At 36.3% G+C, this 23700-nt stretch overlaps 2 protein-coding genes across 3 annotated transcripts in view; one reads left to right on the plus strand and one right to left on the minus strand.

Annotated features, from left to right (window-relative positions):
- Nucleotides 1–6672, minus strand: part of LOC139970640 (uncharacterized) — a 17953-nt gene extending 11281 nt beyond the window's left edge. The window contains exons 1-3 of one of the 2 annotated variants that reach the window (XM_071976504.1): nt 6519–6672; nt 2990–3369; nt 1003–1196 (exon numbers count right to left, since the gene is read on the minus strand). In XM_071976504.1, the coding sequence (XP_071832605.1) occupies nt 1003–1196; nt 2990–3344 (549 nt within the window). In that variant the 5' untranslated portion in view covers nt 3345–3369; nt 6519–6672. Of the gene's footprint in view, nt 1–1002; nt 1197–2989; nt 3370–6513 lie in introns of both variants that reach the window. The other variant, XM_071976503.1, reaches the window with a different exon arrangement.
- A 2390-nt stretch (nt 6673–9062) lies between these two features.
- Nucleotides 9063–23700, plus strand: part of LOC139972181 (RNA-binding protein Nova-1-like) — an 80440-nt gene continuing 65802 nt past the window's right edge. Inside the window, exon 1 of the mRNA XM_071979182.1 lies at nt 9063–9536. Within this exon, the coding sequence (XP_071835283.1) occupies nt 9098–9536 (439 nt within the window). The 5' untranslated portion in view covers nt 9063–9097. The remainder of the gene's footprint in view (nt 9537–23700) is intronic.

Here is a 23700-nt window from a genome sequence, read left to right on the forward strand (position 1 = left end):
ACCAAATTTGCTTGTTGATATATAGGGAATGATTTATCTAGCATTGTGTAGCAAAAATGGTCTGATTGCTACATGTAATTTGCAAAATTGTCGAGTAGTTTTTTTGTTTAACGCAGCATTCTATGAGGGACAATATTTAGAGCCTTCAAAACTAAACTACTAAAATTGAACAATAAATTATTCCCCTTCTCTGATGTCCTGAACTCCTGATTTATACTGACTCTGTCAATGGCTAACCAAAGTACGTATAATAACATTTTAAGCACAGTCTTGGATTTAAACTTACCAGTATATAATTTTAAATTGCCATATATATGCCACATACCAAATTTAAACTGGTGTACATTTTCAAATGCCTGAGATTTGTGAATTATAGACGTACCATAGTAACACTACATACTAAAAACGATTCATCTGAACTCATTAATCCAAGATCAATTCTCTCACTATGTAAAGCCAGCCATGCACTGCTTGAAGTGAATGCGAACAGACTCAACTTTTGTCATCCGTCGTTGTCGACACGCAGAGCCTCACAACTGAACCTAACACAATAAATGACTGCATATAAAGACATTCTTCTGTTGAGGACCAGTTCTCCTTAAGGTCACATGCAAAATTTATATCCCTGTGACTGGTTACATTAAATGAAACTGGGCAGTTGAAGTTGTGAACTGGCATGAAAGAGGAGGACTGCCAGTTAGGAAAACACTACATGTTGTGTTTCTCCGACTAAAGCTGACATTTATTTACAAGAGGCTGAAGTCTTATCATGATCAATCTCATATATATTCTTAAGCACACACACACTGCCTGACTAGACACAATTCTCCACCTCACGATGGTCAATTTGAATCGGTTTGCAGTCAGTCTAGAGCAGGTGCAAACATGTCACCCTGCCCACATCTAACTTTTCTTCAAATAGACCTTTCAGCGTAGAAGAGAATAGTGTGATCTGGACGAGTTGTCTTGGAGGAAACAAAGGCGCTGTGGAACAAGATTTACCTCATTTGCAGCTCTGACGTTGAACGTTTGTTTTGCGCCGACCCCTTTTGTGGCATCTGCCCAGCCAAATGCAAGGAAAGGTGGTGTGAGGTCACTTCTCTCACATTTAGCATCCTTATTTGGAGATGAGATTGGTCTAGACTTTCTCTTTTGTCTCAAACCTGACTGTTTCTTCTTTCCTGATGACTTTCTAGCTATTACGAGAAAAAAAGAAACATCTTTGGCGAGCTACAAAAAATATGATCTCGCTGTTAATGTGACTCTTTATCTTCCTTTTTTACTAGTGAAGAGAGTACTTTTCAAAGTTTCTCACATAAATAATTACAAACTTGTAAACCAAAAGACACAAAAAAGTACAAACCAAACAAAGTATGGGCGAAGGGAAGGAAAATCCCAGAGTAGTTTCGCACAACTAGTACAAATACAAAAAGTATATAAAGCAAAACATGTTTTGTAATTGTTACATATCTTTAAGTCAGAGCAAAGTAAGACACACACACGACCATCATCTTTAGCTTATAAATATGTCAGAGATGGTTTTTGATAGACAACTCCTGCAAACAACAAAGAAAACCCTTGTTCTTGTTTGGGAGATATCCTAATATCCTCTTTGGGATCTATAAGTTTGTAAATATGTGATGTCATAGTGCCACTAAAATATGAAACCTTTCACTTTATTTTTCTCTCTCTATTTTTGTTGTTGTTGCATCCTTCTTTTTAAGACCGTAGACTGCTAACAGTGCTGACACTGAAACCAATGACATCATAAATTTTGTAGTTCATAGGTCATGTTAAGAGGTTCAGTATGTTAAGATTCAGTATTTGCAAAAGCCAGCTCCATTACAGAATCATAAGTTAATATATAAAGTGAAACATTACAACATATGATGTCATAATCAGACTTGATAAAGTCTTCAACCTTCTTGGTAAGGAACATTAAGTCTGTGGTATCTCCCACACAGAATTTAGCATATTTAGCTCGGCTGTTTGAGGAAGTTTTTCATGACAGTTTTCTTCATCACATAGACCGTGGGTGGGAAACCTACGGCCCGGGGGCCACATGCGGCCCACCAGTGATCTTTTTGTGGCCTGCGAGATGTCTCAAGAAAAAGCAATTTATTTTACATCATCACAAGAAAACAAGCAAGCTGCTTAGAATTTATCGGCACTAATGATGCTGTCAAGTACAGTACTGCAGGCCTATTATCCCAATAAATTATCAACTGTACTGTATTGACATTATGTTTTTGTGAATACAGATTAAGTACACACACCTATTGCTTGAAAGTCCTCGGAATCAAAGGTTTGAAATTAACAGCAGGTCGTTGGTTAGGTGCGGCCCAGTCAATTTTTTCACCCCTTATATCGGGCCAATTCATTCAAAAAGGTTGCCCACCCCTGACATAGACCAATAAATGATGGTTAGTGTTCTGTCTCCAACTCTCCATTATGGGCTGAACTTTGGGAGTTCATGTTCTGAACACCTCAGATATAAAGAAAACCATAAAGAGACTTTGTTCAACGCATGTCACTGCCGATATTCAACCTTGAAAAGTTCAAACTTTTGTCTGCTTGATTAATAATATATTAACAAGTTTTATAACCCACTGTACTGTACCACTATGCAGTTCCACAACAGTGTCAGAGAACATGTTTCTATACTTCTAGCATAATATGAAATGTGAAACACATGTTTCGTGTTTGTTATCAAGTAATTAAGTTTTATTACTAGCTTTTACTTGAACACTTCCTTGTTCAGGAAGAAATGTTTTCTTCAGAATAATACACTAGCATGTATACATGAGATGAAACCAAGTGAATATGGTGAAAATTGAACTTAGGTTGGTTGTGCAATTAGTACATAAAATCCAACTGGCTGATTTTTAAAGTCAGAATCCTGTCTGTAACTTTCAGTTTCTTGTACAGAAATTTATTTCATGGACAAAAGAAAACACAAAGTTTTATAACAAACGCAAACAAGTGGTACCTGGTGGTGTTGGTGTGTTCTTCTCAGAACTGATATGACGGTTCCTGTCTGGAGTAGAACGAAGATGTTCCGGCCGTTTACCGCTCCATTCTGGTGTTTGAACTTCCTTCTCAGTCCTTGCTACATGTATTTCATTTTCATCTGGTAGTCTCTCTCTATTACTGTTGTTCAGATTCAGTTCATTTCTGCATAACTTTCCATTCTCTGATTCACTGTCCCAATCCCATTCCACGAAATTATGTTGATGTTCCAACTGCCTACGCAACACGCAGTACTGGTAGTTGCTCCTATATGCATCGTGCGTGTGCCTTGAAGGTTCTCGAAACTGTCTCTTGTATTCCGTCCTCTTTCCCATCTTTACTCTCTTATGCAGATGTCAACTGCAAGGAGGAAAATAAAGTCAATTGGACATAAGTAAGCTTGAGGCTATGGGACTAAGGACTTTTTGGGGTTAAGAGACCTTGTATAAACTGAGCTACTAAGTTTCTCGGTACTATTATCTTAACTGGAAAAATCATATTTCATATATCTGTAGTAAAATTGCCGGTGCAAATGGAATTATATATAGATTAAAACATGTTCTTCCGAAAGATACATTATTGACTTCATATAATACTCTAATACTTCCACACCTGAATTATAATTTACTTGCTTGGGGAGGTGCAAATAAATCACTGTTGCATAAATTATGTAAACTGCAAAACCGTGTAGTTGGTGACATTTGTATTGCCCCGTATATTGCTCACTTGGGTCCTCTTTTTAAGAGTCTGAACGTCTTAACTATTTTTGATTTATTTGATTATCAGCTTGGTATTTTTATGTTTAAGTTTAATAATGGAAATCTTCCTCTTATTTACAACTCATATTTTCATTATAGATATAATCTGCATCATTACAACACTAGATCGATGTATTCTCTAAACATTCCATATTCAAGAACTAGACTTAGACAGTCCCAGATTCGTTCAAGTGGTGTTACTCTCTGGAATTCACTCTCATCTAATCTCACTGAATTGAATATTACTTTATATACTTTTAAAAATAGGTTGAGAAAAAAATTGATGTTGACTTCATATTACATGTAATTATATGCATATTTAGACCAATCTTAAATGTTGCTGTTATTCTTTTGTAATTAGCACATTGCTAATTATTTTTTTAATTTCATTTCCTTTCTTTATTGTTAGGGGTCAGACTCGAAAAGCTTTGCTTATTCTGACTCCTCTACCCATCATATGTATATATAAACTGATTATTGCATATAATTTATTATATTTAAGTATATTAATTTAATAATTATCATGTTATAAAATATAAATTAATGATGATGGTACAAATAACTTGAAACTTGATGGTGTAGATGCTCAGATGCATTACTTAGTACCTAACCATGTTTTATGAAGAAAAGAGAGGTATGAAACCGTGACTGTGAATCGCAGAATTTGCAAGGTTGATTGAGACTACTCCAATGAAGTGTATATGATGTGTATAATCCAATGCATTTGGCCAAAACTACGGATGGAAAATAGCCACTCTAAAACCATGGTCTTTTGCCACATGTGGTTGTATATTTTGTGTTGTCAAGCCAATTATTAGGATACCTTTATTTTTTATTTCACTTATTTGTGTGACTGTATTTTCCATTCCATTTTTGGAAAAATCTGATGATCCATTGACTTTGATGTGCCATTCATCATTAAGGCTAAATATTAAATAAAAAGAAAAGCTGGGCAATACGTTGGGTAATAAAGTCTTTGAATTGTTGTTATGGCCCAAGTTTAATAGCAGCTTCTTTTCCTTGCATTGTCTTAAACTTTAATGGCACTATTGCATTGGTCTGGATTTTTTAAAATTCCATTGTCACTTTCATATGATGAAAGAGCGATTACTGTGATAGAATTTTTACTAAGCAAACCCAAATTAACCTTTTCGTAAACATTAACAATTTTGTTCTCCCAAACTATTATGCGTTCATATTTTAAACTCAACCAATCAAATCATCTCTAGTATATGACGTCAGACATTAACAAATGCTCCTGTTTTGCTCATAATACGTACTGTACTATGTTAAACATGCATACAACCTATACGATATACTGTACTATACTGTGTAATGACATTGCACACAATCACTTGCACAGACAAGTTTGCCAATGCACTACAAAATGACAAAGCTAGTATTGAAAGTGTTATTCCCATATCTGCCCTATTGTTCTTGTCCATAAAGATTCTTTTCCGTAGGCAGATTAATAGTGCATTAGGCCTTGGGTATAATCGTCCAGATCACATGATATGTTCCAAAAATTTTGCTAACTAGGCTAGGTACAGAACGTTAACATGTTGTTCAATATGACCAATCAGTGTCCAGGACTGGGTACTCTAGGTCACATCCGAAACAGACATGATTGACAACAGCTACAACACATTAATGAGCTTGGTCTTTACCGTTAACTGTGATAGTTTAAGTCATGATTTGTTTGTTTGTATCTCAAATTTTGAAAAGTTAAGTTTCATTTGACATCTTAAAAGGTTAAATTTGGAACAGGAAAGCTGGAAAGTCTTGCTAAATAAACAGGCTTTCAATGCAATATTGCCCTATAATGTACATCTGTAATCGAATTGAAGTTACTGTTTGCTCAGATGGGATTTGATCAAAATTTCTGGAAATTTAATAAGCATGATCTTTATTGCACAACTATAATCCTTGAAGATTTGATGAAACTTTGATGTGAAAAAAATCAGTGTTTTGTGGTCCTGATCCTTCTCTCATTCACACTTCACAGGTGTTGCCACGGTATTCCACAGTATTCACATATAAAATCTGTAATGTTTGGCGACGAGCTTTACCAAAGTATGGACGGCTTACAGTAGTCTGCCTTACTACGTAATAGGCCAGTGGCTAATTACAGTATGTATTGTATTGAGTCTAGCTGTTTATTTGACCCATTAAAAAGCTGATATGGCGATATTACTTTGTAAAACCTGGTCAGCAAACATTGACTGCTGCTGATGTATTAATTATAATTTGAGAACACTCCAATCCTATTTTCGAAACCTTTGTTAAATCTCTGTAACTGTGTAAGAAAATTTATCACTTTTTTATACCCCTCAAGAAAACACATAGGCATATCTGAATTCTGATTACTCTAGTCTAACAGTAAAAGGTAAAGTAACGCTGAAATGCAGCTCTAGAATAGGCCAACCACGTTTGTGTTGCCCTACGTTAGCGTAGATTTGAGAGATTCTTGCCATTTTCTCCGCAATTTTGATATACAAAAACTGTGGTATACGCTGGGGGCGCAACTATCTGCTTATTAACCCTGATCTGTACACTTAGTGTACAGATTAGTGGCTTATCATCGACCCCCTGTTGTAGTATTAGACCTAGGCACAGTTCCACGAAAACCGAGTAGGTGTAACACAAAACGTATGAGAATCATAATCAACATGGACAAAGAGATATTTTCAAACCTAGAAATACAGGGATGTGGAGAATGAACAACAAAGGATAATGTAAACGATACCTAACTCTTTGAAACCGAAAAAACGTTCAAACACGGAATACGGTTGCTTTTGTTCTTGCTTTTTAGTCTGGTGCACTCGTCGTTGCTAGTAATGAACATTTTGCATTCTGGGGATATTTAAATTTACCAAAACAATCAACAGCCTCGTTCAAAACCTCAAAATCTTTATGGAGCGCCGTTAATGATCGATAGCAATCTTAACTGAGGATTTTGAATTAAATTGTTGGAATTCAAACAAAACAAAAAGTGAGGAAAATCTCATTTTTCAGAGGCATAAAAATCATGCTGGTGGATAAGAATAAGGAGAGGAAGGGGAGGGGGTTGAGCTCAGTTCGCGCTGTTTACTTCTTCCTGTTCGGCCTCTTTTTGGAGTTCCAGAATAGAAAATATCCGAACATGCATAGGTCAATGTAACAAATTAAAAATCCATGATATGAAAATAATTCCCCCCCCCCTTTGCTTCCCTTTCCTCCCCTCAGTCCACCCTTTTTTCTCAGCTGCCGAACCCCTGCATAAAAAAAAATACACTGTAGTACCTCCATACTTTGCAGCTAACATGAGTTGACAGTGGAAATCCCACGAATCACTGAATCCGGTCACCTTCCAGCGACAATTCAAATCATGTTCGAAAGGTCAACAGTTTTGAAATGCCGTTAATACAGCCTAATCTGTCACAGTCGGAAGTTCATCAGGTCCCCAATATATGCTTACCATATGTATTACTGAAAGCGTATTTGCTGTTAGGTAGTGCTATAGACGAAGAGGTGGGAGTTAGTAAACGTAACGAATTTAATGTAACAACATCTGATATTTTTTATTTTGGTGTTTTAGTTAGCAGATTTACAAAACAGTGTTGATGAAACCGGGTTAAATTACAATGATCCAATCACATGATTTTCTTTATCCATCGAAAATTCATGGATGATTTTATGAGCCCAAAATTCAGTTTGATATGTCACAGACCATCATAGGCTAAAAATGGCACTGGCTTACATTTTCTGGTTAATTCGAGAATAACATAAATTCCTGATCAATTTATTTTGCCGAATTGACCACACTTAAAAGAGGTGGGCAAATAATTTCACCCAACACTGAGTAGCGTGTGTGACATCCCTCCGTAAGGGCCTTAACATTTACAGTAGAAATGATCTTCTGTCACGTGGAAAGTCTTTTAACTTGAAACTTTTTACCGTTAAATACATCAGATTTAGGCTAGCCTAATTTTCAATAATCTGCATATCAGAATCATATTAAGCAGTAGCTTTTTCTCGTTTGTCGAGTGGCGTCGCCAGACATTTCAATCTGGGTCGGGGGGGGGGAGGTTGGGCACAGTATTAATGAGGGGGCACAATGTTTATTTGTGAATGCCGTCATGGGGAGGGGCCTAAGGGAGGGGTGTCCCTCTCCCCTTTGAGAAATTTTTGAATAATTGAGGGTCCTATATTTTGCATTACAAAACAAAATCTATATTGCGACGGAGAAAGGGGGCCCAACGGTGTTTGTGTGTGTATGTGTGGTGAGGGGAGGGGTGGGGGTGGTAGGCCTGTATTGCGCACTTATAGGAATCTAGGAGGAAGTTATGATAGAATCCACATGAAGCGAGAAAAAAATTATTATATGATCTTTGCACTACTTTACTGAAAAGATTATCTATGACAATATATAATGTAAGTTACCGAGCAGACTGCTTAACAGAAGAACAAAATTATATCTTATAAGAGGCATTGATCCTGGATCAGACACATGAATTTAAAGAGATGATGATCAAATTTATAAATAGTGTGTTCCGATTAGAATACGATTAACAGAATGAAATTGATTTATCGTATTCATCGGCACTGTCAGTATGAAGTAGGTCACCAGTTTAGTTTATATATAGACGTATTTCATTTGCCTTGAAACCGTAAAGTTATATGAGCAATTGAGTTGGTCACATATGTAACCGAAGTTTGGCTACAGGCTTGTATATACAGGCAGCCCCCTTATTTTACGGAGAATGCTACTAATTTACTGACATAAGCCCATAAATGCAAGTTTATCAAAGCAGGAAGTCGAGGATATCCATCCTTTCCCAAGATATTCATTATTATGTTTACATATCCTGCTACGTGTCGTTGTCTTAAAGGGTAACATTTTTTCCCGACCGTACTAAACATATAATGTTTAGAAGCGTAGACTGCGTGTTTTATTATTTATTTGCCATAATGTCAAATTACTAATGCACAAACGCAGAACAATGGTGAAAAGAAGGTATGTGCCCTGAAAAAGGCTTCCTGGTAAATTCCAACAGCGTAGTATTACTTTCAAAGTACCGCCGTGCTCAGAACATTATCTTTTCTCAACCTAGATATATACTTACAGTTCATGTTGCCAAGATTAGAAAAAAGTAACCTTTTCCCCCCAAGAAGAAATACAGTGGGTCTGTACAGTTGAAATGGTACTGTCGCCCTCTATTTATAAGGGGCGGAGCTTCCGTGGCTATGTGTAACTTTCCCTACATGCTCCAGCTGCAGCTAGCTAGCTAGGTACGGTACGGTTTCAACTTCGGTGAGTATTCTGCGGTTCAACTCCACAGTACATATGCATGCTACACACTCACACACAGAACGAGCAGACTTCAACAATTGGTAGTTCCCTATTCTGGAAACGACTTTCCTGTTTAACGATTCTCGGTAGAAATCTTTTTTTCTTTAACACACAGTCGCCGTTTTCATCTCCGCGCGGTGATTCAGATTTGAAGTTCGTTGTGCTGAAAGAAGGACAAAAACCCCCGAACTTCTCACTTCAGAGCAGTGTCGTGAAAATGGCCACTGCGGACTATACTGTAACTTCACTGGCAAGTGGCAGCCATGAAAATGTTGGACATGTTAGCATGCCGTTAGATGTACAGTCAGTCATTGGGCAACCTATAATAGACGTTAATGGACTTAATGGAGATTCTAGTGATTCAAGAAAGCGACCATTAGATACTATGGAAGGTGATTTCGAAGCAATATTAACAAAACGGCAAAACGTTTTAATAGGTGAGTAGCGTTCGACAAAGAGTAGTATGGCTATCCCAATTTACCATTAGACCAGACTTTTAAGGTATCTGGGCTTAGACCTAATTTAGAGTTAGACCTTTTATATTCATACCACTCAGTAACATTCAGGACCTTTGCCAAGTTTAGGGTCCAATGTAGCTCTAAATAGTAGGACATAAGTTAGGCTTGTCAAATTAGCTTAGGATAGGTAATAGAGTTTGTTTAGACAGCACTGTGGTAGAAAGTTCCCACCGTGGAAAAGTTCATTAGAAATATCACTACGATAATTGGTATAATATGCTAGTAACCATATCATGCCACGCTTGTTAGCTAGACCAGTTGTGACCTACTCAACTGGTGCTCAGTGGTAGCCAACCATTGCCAAATCAACAGCTAACCCCAAATTTTAAACATTTAAGGAGGGACAGGAGCTATACAATTTGTTGATGTAGTTTATAATAAGTTTGAATTAGCGCCCAAACGTCAGTCTTAGTTTGGCCTAGTCCTACATCAACTTTAACCTCTGTCACTGGCAGACTCTTGTTGTGAAGAACAGATCAATCAAGCTTTTCTGAACCAAATGTTTTGAAGACAAAAGCACTTTTTTATATTTGACATGGGGTAAAATATTAAAATGCTTCACAGACTTTTCTAATATCAGATGAATTCAAATGTAGCTCCTTGCCTCAGATGACGTTAAGCAAGGTACTTGTTGGTCTTCATTGGGCCAGAATCTTATTATGGTATATGATCAAAAACTAGTATACGTATTTTTATTGAATGAGCCGAAATTAAATACCATACTTTTTCCTTGGTCAATGAGAAGTTGTCACTAATCTAATTGGTAAGAATGAATCCTTTGCACAATAACGTAAAAAGGAAGACTTAAATTAAGCTTAAAGTTGTAACAAGGTCGTAAGTTGTATTAACCGTGAGTTATTAATTAACTAAATATATGGTGAGCATGCCCCTATGCTACCATAATGCATAATGCAATTGATGTATTGTCTCCCTCAGTATTTTTTTCCTTCACAATGAATAAAACAGAAAAGAAGGGAAAAAGTGACTGGTTTCTATCGGAGTGTATTTTAAGAGGAACCATTTACTGTAAAACAGGCACAGATGACAGAGCAGTTTAATTTACTAAGTTGCTTACATTTCTTTTAGGCATATCATATATTGTTTACAGTTTGTGTTATGGGCCTGGCTATCGTCTCACCTGGCTAAGACATCCTAGGTTCAGTCTTGTATTTTGAATAACTGTACTATAAGATAGTACAGAGCATACAATGTTGTACCTTATAACTGAAATAGTTCCAACATTCTAATGAAAATAAACAGTATATAATGGTCTCCAGTTTTACAGCTTAACCCGCACAATATTGTATTATCAAGTTCATGATTCACTGTTTGTTGTTGTTATCAGTTAAAATCAATTACCTGTACAGGTACCACTGTGCAGTGTTCTTGAAAACTGTGCAAACCAGTCTGGTGCATAAAGTGTGTTCCCAGGGAACTAACTACAGTATATATGTGAATTTTTAAAGTAGTTTGCTGTTACAGTAGTGTATCTGATTCAATTATGTGAATCTAAGTGTGTGTGTTTTTTTGTTTTTTTTTTAAATTTCAAATTTATGCTGCAGAAAGGAATCCTGGGGATGAAATCTGAGTGAATTAAACTGCTTAAGAGAAGAAGCTGGGTTGCACTGTGTTCTTAAACATTAATTAATACAACTTATGTGATCTTTGGAGAGGCAATGATGTACCTGAAGATGTAATATTTGTTACTATAATACTCTAATACAGCAGCATGAATAGGAAAGACTTCAAAAACTTGCAAAGAAAACAAAATGTCTCTCTTTGCAATTTGTTAGACATATAGACAGTAAGTCTTTAAAGTGGAGTACTTTAACCAAATGGTTGTAACCACATTGAGGGCATAGTAGATCGTCATGGTTACATTTGCGATGTCTAACTAAAAGAAAAGTTAAAACTATACAAAATGCAGAGCTTTTAAGTAAGTGGTGCAAAAAAAAAAAAAAAATGGTGCTAAACTAATGGGAATGAAGTATTTTCACTTTCCCAAAACTGAAGTAAATCATCAATCACGAGTATATAAATCACAAGTTCTGAACGTTTTCAAAACATTTAATAGTTTCATAACCCAGAAAAGCTGTGATTGTAAACGCTTCAGATCTGCTCCTGAGTACTCATTGTGCGTAGTAATGTCAGATCCACTACTTCTAATACATTGCTACTCTCTGCACTGATGGTACACTGAAATCAATGGAAGACAGTACACACCTGTATGTCAAAGACAACCAGCTCGGATTTAAAGCATCACTTTGGGATCAAATCTTGTCCTTAAGTACCAAAAATTCTCTTTGCTTAAACTGATACGTCCCCCTGCCCCCTCCCCCCTTGCATTTGATTGAACGGTAGTATTTTATTGCCTGCATGTGATGAAAATCTGGAAAAAAAATGTGTTTTGATAACATTTTTTTAACCAGAATCATTTCCATTCCTATTTGAATTCAGTCAAAGAAGAAGCTACATTCCCACTGCCCCATTCACAGTACGTTCTTGGTAAAATTTCCCCAAGCTATGCGTTCTTGGTATTTCCCCAAGCTATGCGAACATCCAAAAAGATAATGTACTCTACAGCTCCCTGACAATGGCAAACCACACATAACAAATCTGGTCATGCTTCATTGTAACCTAATTGCTTCTGTTTTGTTACAAGGCTTGAGTCTTTTGCCTATAATGCTCTGCAGACAAGTTCATTTCAATACAGAATTTTCTTTTAACTTTGTCCTAGGTTCAGATATATATGCCAAGGCTATTAAGGTTATCCATCCAATACACTTCAATATTCCAAGGTTAGGCTACAGTACTGTCTAGTACAGTAGTAAGTAGTATCATTGATAATATATATACCAATGTATTGAATGGGTTTTTTCCACCAGAGCTCCTTTCACTGTGCAGAAAATAAATAACAAATAACAACCCAATGAGTTATACTTTGGAGACTAAAGGAAAAGGAAGATTATACAATTGTGGTTAAAATTAGAAAAAATGTTTAAAAAAAATTGGTAAAGAATGTAGCTCAGATATGAAAGATGTTAAATTTGTTATGTTATCACTATATTGAGAGGTAATTTAATTTGTTGAAATTTCTGACAAGTATGGCAGAAAAGGTTGTGACCTTGAGTAAAAGCTTAAAATTATTGAATTGCTTACTAGAAGGATGTGAAGAAGAATGGTAAAGTATGTGCCTTTTGCATAATTGGAGATAACTGGTGTTAAAAGTGTTGCTTTGTGATGTTTTTAGTTCTTAGTTCCTGTTTTCTGGTAAAATTTATAATCCACATAGACAACACAAAAGTATTACCGGCACATTTCAGTAAAAAACTAAAAATTATAAATAATTTTTATTATAAGATTGGTGGTACTGCAAAATGTCCAAGATACTTGATTACAGGAGAGTAGCCTCACACCATTTTTCGTTCTAATGACGTTGCCAATGTTTATCCGGGGAAAAAAAAGATAGATTTTTCAGTTAGTTGCAAAGCCTTCTTAAATTAGGTTGCGCCGTACCAGGTACATTAAAATTGTTCCGCAGGAATTAGAACCTCTTTGTTTGCTCGGGAGCTTCATATAAAACACTAATGAAGACTGTGCAGCTGTTTCAACAATTATCACAATCTGCATTCCCCACTTAAATCCTTAAATTTGCCGGTTGCCATGGATACCAACAAATTGCAACTATAATATCCACTTGACAGAATTTATAATAGGCATCCAGTGCCTTTGTATGTGCATTTCTGATTATGATTTTTTTAAATTTTGTTAAATTGAAAAAATTGAGAAAAAGAATACTATTCCTTTTTTTTAAAAGTTTTATGTTTGGGGGAAATTATGGACATTGGGAGCATATGGTGGAGTGAGTATGCAGCTTTTAGTGTTTTTAAGTTCTGAGGTAAAACTATTCATCATCTTGTAATTCTGTGTCTGTGCTGAATCAGTAAAGTTTGTGTTTATCTAGATTGAAATATGTACATTTTAATGATATTTTTGGTTTAATTAGGTAAATCTTATCTTCTCTTACAGGTCACATTGTTAGCCTGTTATATATATGTGTGCCTCAACAGATGTTTATCAACTGTTAAGTGTTAACCCTAAATACTTTAGGTTCACAATACTGTATGTTGTGGCAGCAGGTTCTTGAAAGAACATTACCTAGGCCTAGCATTATAAATTGCTACATTGGAGTTGTTATCTTTTCATAAATAGCTCTTGATGTTAATTACTACATGTTGTCATCATTAACTGATAATACAAATTATGAGCTTATGCTAATTGCATCTTGATAACCCTTTTCCCCTCTCCCCCCCCCCCAAAAAAGACTTAAAATACTCCCTACCTAGCCTTCATATGACAAACCTCGTCACACACATCAACTTGATTGAATATATTCTGGAAATTGAAATCTAGGTCTGATAATTGTACTGCCACAAACTGATGTATGAGTCACTGTACACAAATTTGATTTATTTAACATGATGCAACAAATTGTTAGAATTGTAGCTGTATTGTGCCGTATGAATGATTTCAGGAAATCATCAAAATTGATATGTTCTATGTTAGTGTGGAAAAGAACCAAATTGGCGAGATTAGTCAAACACTGATTAGTGCTAAAACAGCATTGCCACAAAAGGATGGATTTGTGCATATATATCTATGTTAATCCGAAATGTAAATTACCAAATCATTTTGTAACATTTCTCTTCCTGTTTTGAAACAAATTCTTTGGTTAATTGTTCAAATGGATTTTTGTAATTAAATTTCAAAATATTTGTCGTTACAGAAAACAATAATTTCCATTACTGTTAGACTGTTAACATTTCTTGTATCACAGTTAGTAGTGATTATAGAACCAACCTGTATGTGACCCGGTTTGCTTCCAATCTTTAGATTAGCATATTTTAAGGCAGCAGAATTACCTCCATGTGTCAATACTTTCCTCACCACTGTAATAGAAGGTAGGTATTGCATGATGTTTTTTTTTTTGTGGTCTAGGCAAGTGGTTACCAGTACTCTACAAGAGAGTCTACATGCATGAATGTGTGTGTGTTTATGTGTGCGTGTATGTGTGTTGACCTTGTACACCTGAAGTACATATGGAAAGGTGCCTCTAGGCACCTTTTTGAAATTTTGTGTAACAACAATAACATTGCTAAAAAGTAGGTTAGCTACTTTAAACGGTTGACTTATACAGTGAGAGTTGGTCTTTTAGTACAGATTTTTTCTTATTGAGTATAAACAGTACACAGACAGAAGACAATGGTTAATTCTGGACCTGACAGTGTACCCTACTGCCCCCCTCCCCTCCCTTAGCATATTTTCCTGTTTTATTTGTCAAAGACTCAATGTTTAACCACTACATCTTCTAAGTTTCCAACATGATGGTAAGTTTATAAACAAAAAAGTAGGATGATACTGTCACCTAGGTCACAAGTTTGAGGTCAGATGTATAGAGTCTGCTGGTATGGTATTATAAACCTTGGTGTTGTGGTCAACTTTAAACCATGGAAAGGGGGGGGGGGGTATGGGTGTGTGTGATAGGTAAGGAACTGTACATATATATCTTACTGTATACACTCAAGTTTCCTAATTCATGGTTGACCTACAGTAATGATGTTTCCCTTGGGTTGTAGTAATTTTCTTTCCTCACAAAGTACAACAACACAAAACAGCAATGCTAAAACCCATCACTCTCAAAAGGCAGTTGAATAACACCTATTGTCAAGGTTTATGGGCAGAGATAGCTCCATTCTGAAATACAATAGCTCAGAGGTCTTTGTTACTCTTCTGCCCACTGGAGAGTAAAATCCTTATGGTATGTTGATAAGGAAAGGAAATCCATAGTGATTTCTATAGGGTACCTGCTCAGTGTTTTCAATAGGTTTCTAGAGGAATTTCAAAGAAATGAGAGAGGACCATAAAAATCACAGCATGATGAATAGATTGAGGATTTGAAAGGGCTTTGACCATCCATATCATAGGATGACTCTTAGGCAGCCAACTTAAATGCCTAGTTTTAGTTGGCTAAGTTTGTCCATTCAATGGATTAGGCAATGGTGTGGTTGTCAGTGTTAACTGCTAAGCCAGTTTTGAATTGCCATTAAAAAAAAGACAATTCTTGTTTGATGATATTATGACTGAAATACCAAATCTCATACCCGTGTACAGTAGTGCATTTAACTCGGCTAGTTAAGTTTCATTCCAAGTATTGAAGTACAAGTTGGAAAATTCCAAAATTAATCATATTTGAATTTTACAGATAGATAGATACTAGACAGACATAGACAGGCAGACAGATAGATAGACAATCTTTTGCCAACTGGTGCTCATTCCACAAATTTACCAAAGTTTACAATGTTGCCTTATATTGGCATTGTTTCATCTACAGCACTGTTTAAGCACATCTTGTACAAATAGAAAGAGAACAATAAGGACAGTAGCAGGTTTCACTTCCTAGTTGCACTATTATAGATGGCTTTACACATTCACATAAAAATGGCAGCCCCAACACATCTCTGAAACCCTCCATGCACAGAGCAAGATTTTCCATAGCATTTTGCGATTGTAGTCTAATCCAAGCGTTGCTATGATTTCGGGTGAAGAATATGCCTAACTTGTTGTGTAGAGAGGACAGGAGTCTTTTTGCTACTGCGAACTTTTGCAGTGAACTCAATAATCTGGGAAACTGCAAAAATTTATCCTCAGTGTGTTCTGAGTCCAGATCTGCCATACCTTTTCTTTAAATATAAGAAACTGTATATTCAGGTCTTTACTCGAAACCAAATTCAGATAAACTGAAAAAAAAACTAAATAATTGGTTTGTTTTGTATAACAAACTGTTCCTCTCATTTAAAAGTTATGCCTTTCGAGCAGGGAACCACTACTGCCTATACAGCTCCATGATTCAAAGGTATATATGTTCACACAGCAAGACCCATTGGCATTGTTGTACCTGTGCAATTTTTACCCAAATGTCTATATAAGGTGAGAAAGTCAACACAAGTGTGCACTACAGTAGTTGAACTGTTATGCTTTTAAATCATGTATAGAACACTACATTGCTTATAGAAGTTTGCATATGTTACTACCGTTATACATTTAACCCTGTCAGCAGTATTACTGACTGTCTTTACCGGTGATGAATATTCGATCTAGATTAATGAATGCTGCTGACTTTTTCTATGCACTGTAGCTATCTTAACCAGACCAAGAATCTGTTTGCCCAATTCCCTCAAACATTACTTGTGACATATGGAGGTGCATGGCCTTATTACAAAATTGTAGGGCTTGGCCTGGACTTTGAGACATTGCTTTTTTTTTTTTTTTTTGCCTGTGTGGGAATATTGGAAGTTGCTTCATCTGACTGACTGATGGATGTTGGAATTGAAAACACTCACCTGAAAGGTTTACAGAGAATTTACTTTCCGAGGTGGTTTTTAGCTTTCAGAGATTGTTTAGGTTAGAGGAACAGTTCAAAGCATTCATTCCTTGATTCTCCTCTGTAGAGACAATTGTTCGCTTGTGAACTAAATTATTAGCTGCCAAGATTGGCAGTGGGAGGGTTATCGGGGTGCAGAGTTGGTCGTCCATTTGATATATGTTCACAGTGTCTGCGGTCTGATGATAAGTTTTTCCTGCCTAGTTACTGGCGTAATTTTGCCCCTAGTTTAATACAGATGTAGTTAATATTGCTGTTCTCGTTTCTCCCATGATGTTATTACATTTATTGATATTTAGGTTTCTTCTAAGAGTTTATGGGACAGTCTGTATATGAATACTGTATACTATAGGAGCTTTAATCTTGTAGCAAAAAATTTACCCTACTTACTATATATACAGTGTTAACTACTGTACATCCAGTCATATAATGGGTCTGTGTTCATGTGTTACTTCCCTTCCCCCCCCCTCCCCCCAATTCCAGTCAATATTGCGGCTGTCCATGATAAAAACATGGTAAATCATAGATTATTGATTTTATGATTTTAAATTAAAAAATCATAGTATTGTGCAGAACTTATATATTAATTGATCAGTCATGTTCAGACCGTACATATACAGACTTCTGCTTCCGTCGTAACTCATTCAGTTTTTAATTATCAAGGCACAAAGGGTTTTCTTACATTGTAAAATCATACAATCGGTTTAAATGCAAGCATTTCAGTGAATGCAATCTCTATGGGTCGTAGTAGGTTTTGAAGCTTTCAATGCAATGAGAAGAAGATGAAGTTGAATGGGTCCAAAGACCTTGGCTATTTTACTACCTAATAAATAGATACTGGGTGAAGTTCAAATGTTCTTATATGAGTAACCTTGCTTGGTTTTCCCTTCTTTCTGATAATGTCCTGTATTAAAGTACAAAACACTATCAGTCAGTCAGTGTTATGAACCAAATTTTAATAATTTCTAAATCCTTGGAGCAAAATTTGGAAGTTTTGAATTTTTACTAATTGTTACTTGTTGCTATCGAGAATTACTTGCAGCTACTTCTCTGTAATGTCACAAACTACTGTAAGTACAAAATTGCAATGATTATGTTATAAATATGCACAAAACCACCCACAGTCAGACATTTTGCATTAGTGTGTATAGAGAGATGTGTATATTTTGGTTTGAAATATGCTGTTTGCTTTACTGAAGTTCAAATTTGTTTCAGGTTTCAGGAAGGAAACCTGTAGGTCAATTTCTCAGAGATGTTAGTTAAGTGAAATGAAGTTGTTGTTTTTAGCCTAATATTAAATATCCAAAGGGATGTTAAAGAAAAAAAAGGCTGGCAATTCATTGTTTGTAGTTCTGTCAATAAATTTTTGTCGCATTTGTTAGTAATTCAGTGAAAATGCAGAAATGCAGATTTGCTAACCATAATTGGTTCATTTCAATTCAACATTTTTTTCCAAAATAAGGGCAGACTTGTAGTGAGTCCATCCGTCCCTGTCCCATCCCTGTCCCGTCCCTGTCCCCTTCCCGTCCCATGTTGTCTGTCAGTCTTACTCACCCTCATGGGTTTTTACTCGTACTCATACTCATACTCGTGGCATTTTGGAATCTGTACCACAGATAATAGTACAAGAGAACTACTGATATTCGTACTGTCTGTTATTTTACTTGTACCACTACTACAAGTCGGAAATAATTTTGTAAAATATTTTGTTTTAGTTCCATTCTAGATGTACCTAATAAGCAACTATTTATATACACCAGAAAAAGGTGATGACATGTGTGAATGAGACACTGTTCTGAAGCTGGTACACAACTGGTATGCTATCGCTTCTTGCACTTAAAAAAAAAAGAGAATTTGCTTGGGATTTCATTCATCCCGGTTGTAATACTGTGAGTTATTTTGGATTTTGAGGAATTAGTTTGTCTGAGGTTAGATCCATAAAATATTGTTATACAAAGCAATATACGGTCAAGTAAACTACATTAAAAGTAGCTTGACAACATTACCATGCATTCCTTTTGCCCTGGAGATATTTTTGAAGTTGTTTAGTCCCTTTTATTAACAGGTAGCTAATAGTTTTGACTTGCCTGTTTCTTGCCCAGAGGCAGTTGTTAGGTGGTAGTATCTCTCTTGTGGGAGGTTTATCCAGGTCTTTGTACTCTTCTGGGAGTTGAATAGAGGGTTTATATTATAAAAATGTTTATGTAACAGGTAGAAAAAAGGCGGGGGAATAGTTGTTTTCCTGTCAAATTTGCTAGTAGGTTCAAAGTCACATCAACTTTGTTCATCTTCCATGTAAATTTGATTGATGTCAGGAAGTAGAGATCAGAAGTGTAAGAAGTCTTGGCTTGGTGGAAAGGATTTCGTAGCATCCTAGAATATATACACAGTGCTAAGATACATCAGTTGTCATGATGTTACTATGGAAATTCCAGATCGTTCTCCAGAAGTGTGTTAATAGACTACAGCAAACATTGCAACCAGTCGGGTAATCTTTGTTGGTGGGGGACTACCATTTTGTCTACCCTGTGATGCCATCATGCCATTACCAGACTTTGTAGCTCACACCTAGTTTCTGATCTAAGTTACTTTCGTCATGTTTGTACGTGAGCGGTTTTAAAGATTAACAGTTTTATATCGATGTAGTCAATAAGAGTGGTGGTAGAACTAAGTTTATAAAATTATGAGAGAGGAAAACAAAAATTATGAAAGTCCTGCCCTGTTGGTTCTGTGATGTTTAAAAGTTCAGGACAATGTTCTTTTGGTCTACCCAGATTAATGATGGCTTTGTGGTTCATTTGCCATATTATATCATTCATACAATGCAAATGAAAGGAATGTAATAACATAATCATTTGAAACTTTTCATCAGTTGAAATTGAAGAAAAAATTAAGACAAGTCAGATAATGTTACAGTCCTGACTTCTATGAATTCAAAATTAGGAAACTTGGAATGTCTCTAGTTAAAAGTGTGATTTGTGAAGCTGAATGAAACTGAAATATGGATACCTCTGACTAGGGTTGACTTTTTCTCAGCCTGATCGTTAAATATTGGTAATGAGTTATTTTGATTCCTCAAAGGCTGACAGAGCCAATTATGTTGGATGCCTCACATTATATTAATTTGTAGCTTTGTAATTCACTGAGATGTCCCCTGGAAGAGCTGCTTTTTGGGTTTCTGTTTTACTTTCACAAGTTTCAAAAAGGTGTGCAAAATTTGATAAGTTCAGAGAAAGAAAAGGAAAACTATCGAGGCCAAAAATGATTGTATGATGCATCAAAGCCAGTGAAAGGAAAAGAGAAACACATAAAAAAGGAGATTAATCTGGTCATCATCCAGTATACTGAAACATATTCAATATTTCAAAGTACATATTTCATTGATTTTGTAGCCAACCCGACGTGCTGTTTCATCGGACAAGGATTCATAAACATAAGTATCGAAAACGAGCAGTGGATTGACATAATAAACAGACACCTGCGTGGCTGTACCGTCTCTGCAGGGATTGTTTGCAAGTCACATTCGCTAAAGTTGTAATTTCATTTTCAGCTCGGGTTGAGTCTGTCAAGAATGATTTTCTCGCCTGTTTTGATCCTAATGAAGCATAGTAGAAGTTCATGGGGGAAATTCTTGCTCGTTTCTTAACATTCAATCCCCACCTTCAAGTTGTTTCTACCAAATATTTTAAACAGATTCTTTAGATAGCTCAGACAATTAAACAGATGATTTCATTTTTTCTGTTGATACATTTGATCATTTTCTGTAGGAATGCAAATGATATGACCAGAGCATGGTTGGCTATTGATCGTTTATATGTAAAATAACCCTTATTTGTATCCAACTTCGTTCGGAAATTGGAATGCTTCGGGCAGAATGAGGACTGTCCTGCACTTTGCGTCTTACTGTGCTACATAGGACTCATTCTGTTTGCAAGGGCATGTAAGAGAGAGAGGGAAAGAATCCTCGTTTACCCATGAAATGGCCCCTTCAGCAAGTTTGAGCAAAGTACATCATAAACATTTCATTGAAAGCCGGTTTTTGAGTCGCTGCGGTAAATTAGCGGTAACATTTGTTACTTATTACAGTTCACTACAGTGCAGAATATAAGCTTGACTATAGGAAATTCTCATTTTAAGTGAATCAAATTTAAAATATTAAATTTCTGAAAACTTCTCAGTCACAACTTGCATGTTTTCAAATTAAATGTAAACTTCTCGTAAATGGAAGTGATTTACAATCATTGGTGTTTTTAATGGAATGAAGAAAATGGCTGTTTAGTTAGTTGTATATGCAGGGTAAAACCTAGCAGCGGGACATGTGCTTCAGAGGGTCACAAGTTGGGAAACTGTGCACCCACAACTTGCCTGTTCGAGTTCTTAGTACTTTGTGTTTCTTTGTGTTTCTTTGCATTCTTGTTATTTGTCAGTGCTTTTTATGCCCTGAATGTATTTTCAGAATAGACTTGGTTTTGTCGTTGCTCCCCATCTTTCTAGCTTCAACTTGTTGTGCTAATCAGGTTGCAGCTAAGGAGCCTAGGTAGGTTTGAATGAATAATTCAGTGATATAGTTAAATATAGTACTAGTACTATACAGATGTTATGTGTGTTAGGCTTGTCTATGTGCTGATATGTGCTGTGATATATATGCAGGCAGAGTGTGCACTATCGGGTAAGTTTACACTACACTAGAAGAGGGTATACACAAGTGCATTAAGCTTAGTCAGTTTCAGTTTTTTTCTATACCCGTTGTCTGTTCGTTTGCACTTGTTATAGAAATGCTGGTATAGGAATATAGACTTTATATCAGCAGAAAAGAACACATTCAAGGGTGGAGTGGAACCCAAACATATTGCAAAGCTTCAACAACGATAACTACTGACCTTTGACCCTGACCATATGGCAGCATGTTAAAAGGCATTAATGGTAGAGTTGTCCCCCCTCCCTATCTTATCTAAGATATTTCCACTAGCGAAGTCTTAACTAGCACAGAAAGACTTATCATGACTGGTTAATTTAAAGCTTGTTGTTTGTTTGATGGGTAAATATCAACCTTCCTTATAAGGCAGAGAGGCATTAAAGGTCGTATTTGTTTAATCTGTAGAATCTCTATCTGGTGATTGTCATAGGTGATGTATTGTTTGTAATTTGGTAAACTTTATCTTTTCCTTTTTTTTTTGAAGTGGTGTGGGAACCCTGGGAATGAAATCACTGATAACCCACCATTTAGCATCAGCACCCATGAGTTTAATGGCTCTGTTTGTGATCATGTGATGTCATTGTTGCTTGGTAGGTCTGATTACTATTAGCTGCCAGTTTACTTAAGACAAGCAGTGCCATTGCTCTAACAAGCATTTGGAGTGAAAAGTAAAGACCATTATTGTATAACCCGACAGATAAGATCAGAGGTAAACAGTGATTTACTTCTTACCCAAAGGTTATGGTCCAACTTATATTTTGAGTCTCCAGGTTGAAAAACACACATGAAAAAATAACCTAGAGCTCATAGGAATTAAGGATAACTTGCACTTTGGCATACATGTACTTATGTTATGTACAGATTGTATCCTCGGGCAACACACTTTTAAGACTTTGACATCGGAATCTACATCTAGGCTGCTTCACCTTCAAGGAAGGATACATACAATTGTGCCTTGGATTGGTGGTCATTACCAGTAGGTATAAGAGTAACAGGTGCAGGAGGTATCAGGGTATCAGAGTATCATGGTATCAGAGTGTCAGGTGGTATGAGGTGCATTCGTTTGTCGCCTTGAATTGCCAAATGTTGTGCTCTAAACTTAAATAACCGAACATAAGGTCCCACCCTCCCCCCACCCAACCCTCCCCCACCTATCACAAGCATGCTTGCAATGGAATTACATATTTGATATTAAAATGAGATCATCTATCCTGTGTACATTTAAATACAAAAAGTGGCAGTTTTAGTGAAAAACACTAACCACATTGGTTGATGATATTGGCATCAGTTCTGGAGAGACAGCCTTGACTAGTGACCTGTGACAACATATAGCTAACGACCCAAAGCTGTAACCGTGACTACCTTGCAGATGAATGGTCACTCTTGGATGACGGTATCAATGTATTTTAATATCTCTAGTGTTGAAAACCGATTCTCTTTGAGAATTTGATTCTGAAACATTTGTTTTTGAGGATTGCAAATATACAACTTAAATTACTATTTAACCTTGTCTGGAAAGGTGAAAGCTACTTGCCTAACAGATAGAAAATGTGTCAAAATTACAATGAAATACTATAACAACTCTTTCTAGACCACTTTTGTTTTGTCTGGCTCGGTATCACTTGAGACATAAAGAGTTCATGGATACATCTTTGCAGCAATAAACAATTTTGTCATACAAAGAATGGTGCTATATAGTGCACTGTCTCTGCACGTCTCTGCAATTATTGTCCTACATAGCAATCAGTTACAGTGTTATTCTGCACAGTTTGAAACACTTAGACCTGATTCCACAGGCAATTGTTACAGCATTAGGTCAATTTTAGACTGGAAGTGGAGACCGCTTTTAGCATGACGCTCCCCGCAGGTTCAGAGTGTGTCAGATTCACTCCTGCTGGTGCGAAGTTACCGAGCAGCTCGAATTAATTGAGACAAATTAGCCGAGC

The sequence above is a fragment of the Apostichopus japonicus genome, chromosome 8 (genome assembly GCF_037975245.1).
Source record: "Apostichopus japonicus isolate 1M-3 chromosome 8, ASM3797524v1, whole genome shotgun sequence".
NCBI lineage: Eukaryota > Metazoa > Echinodermata > Holothuroidea > Aspidochirotida > Stichopodidae > Apostichopus > Apostichopus japonicus.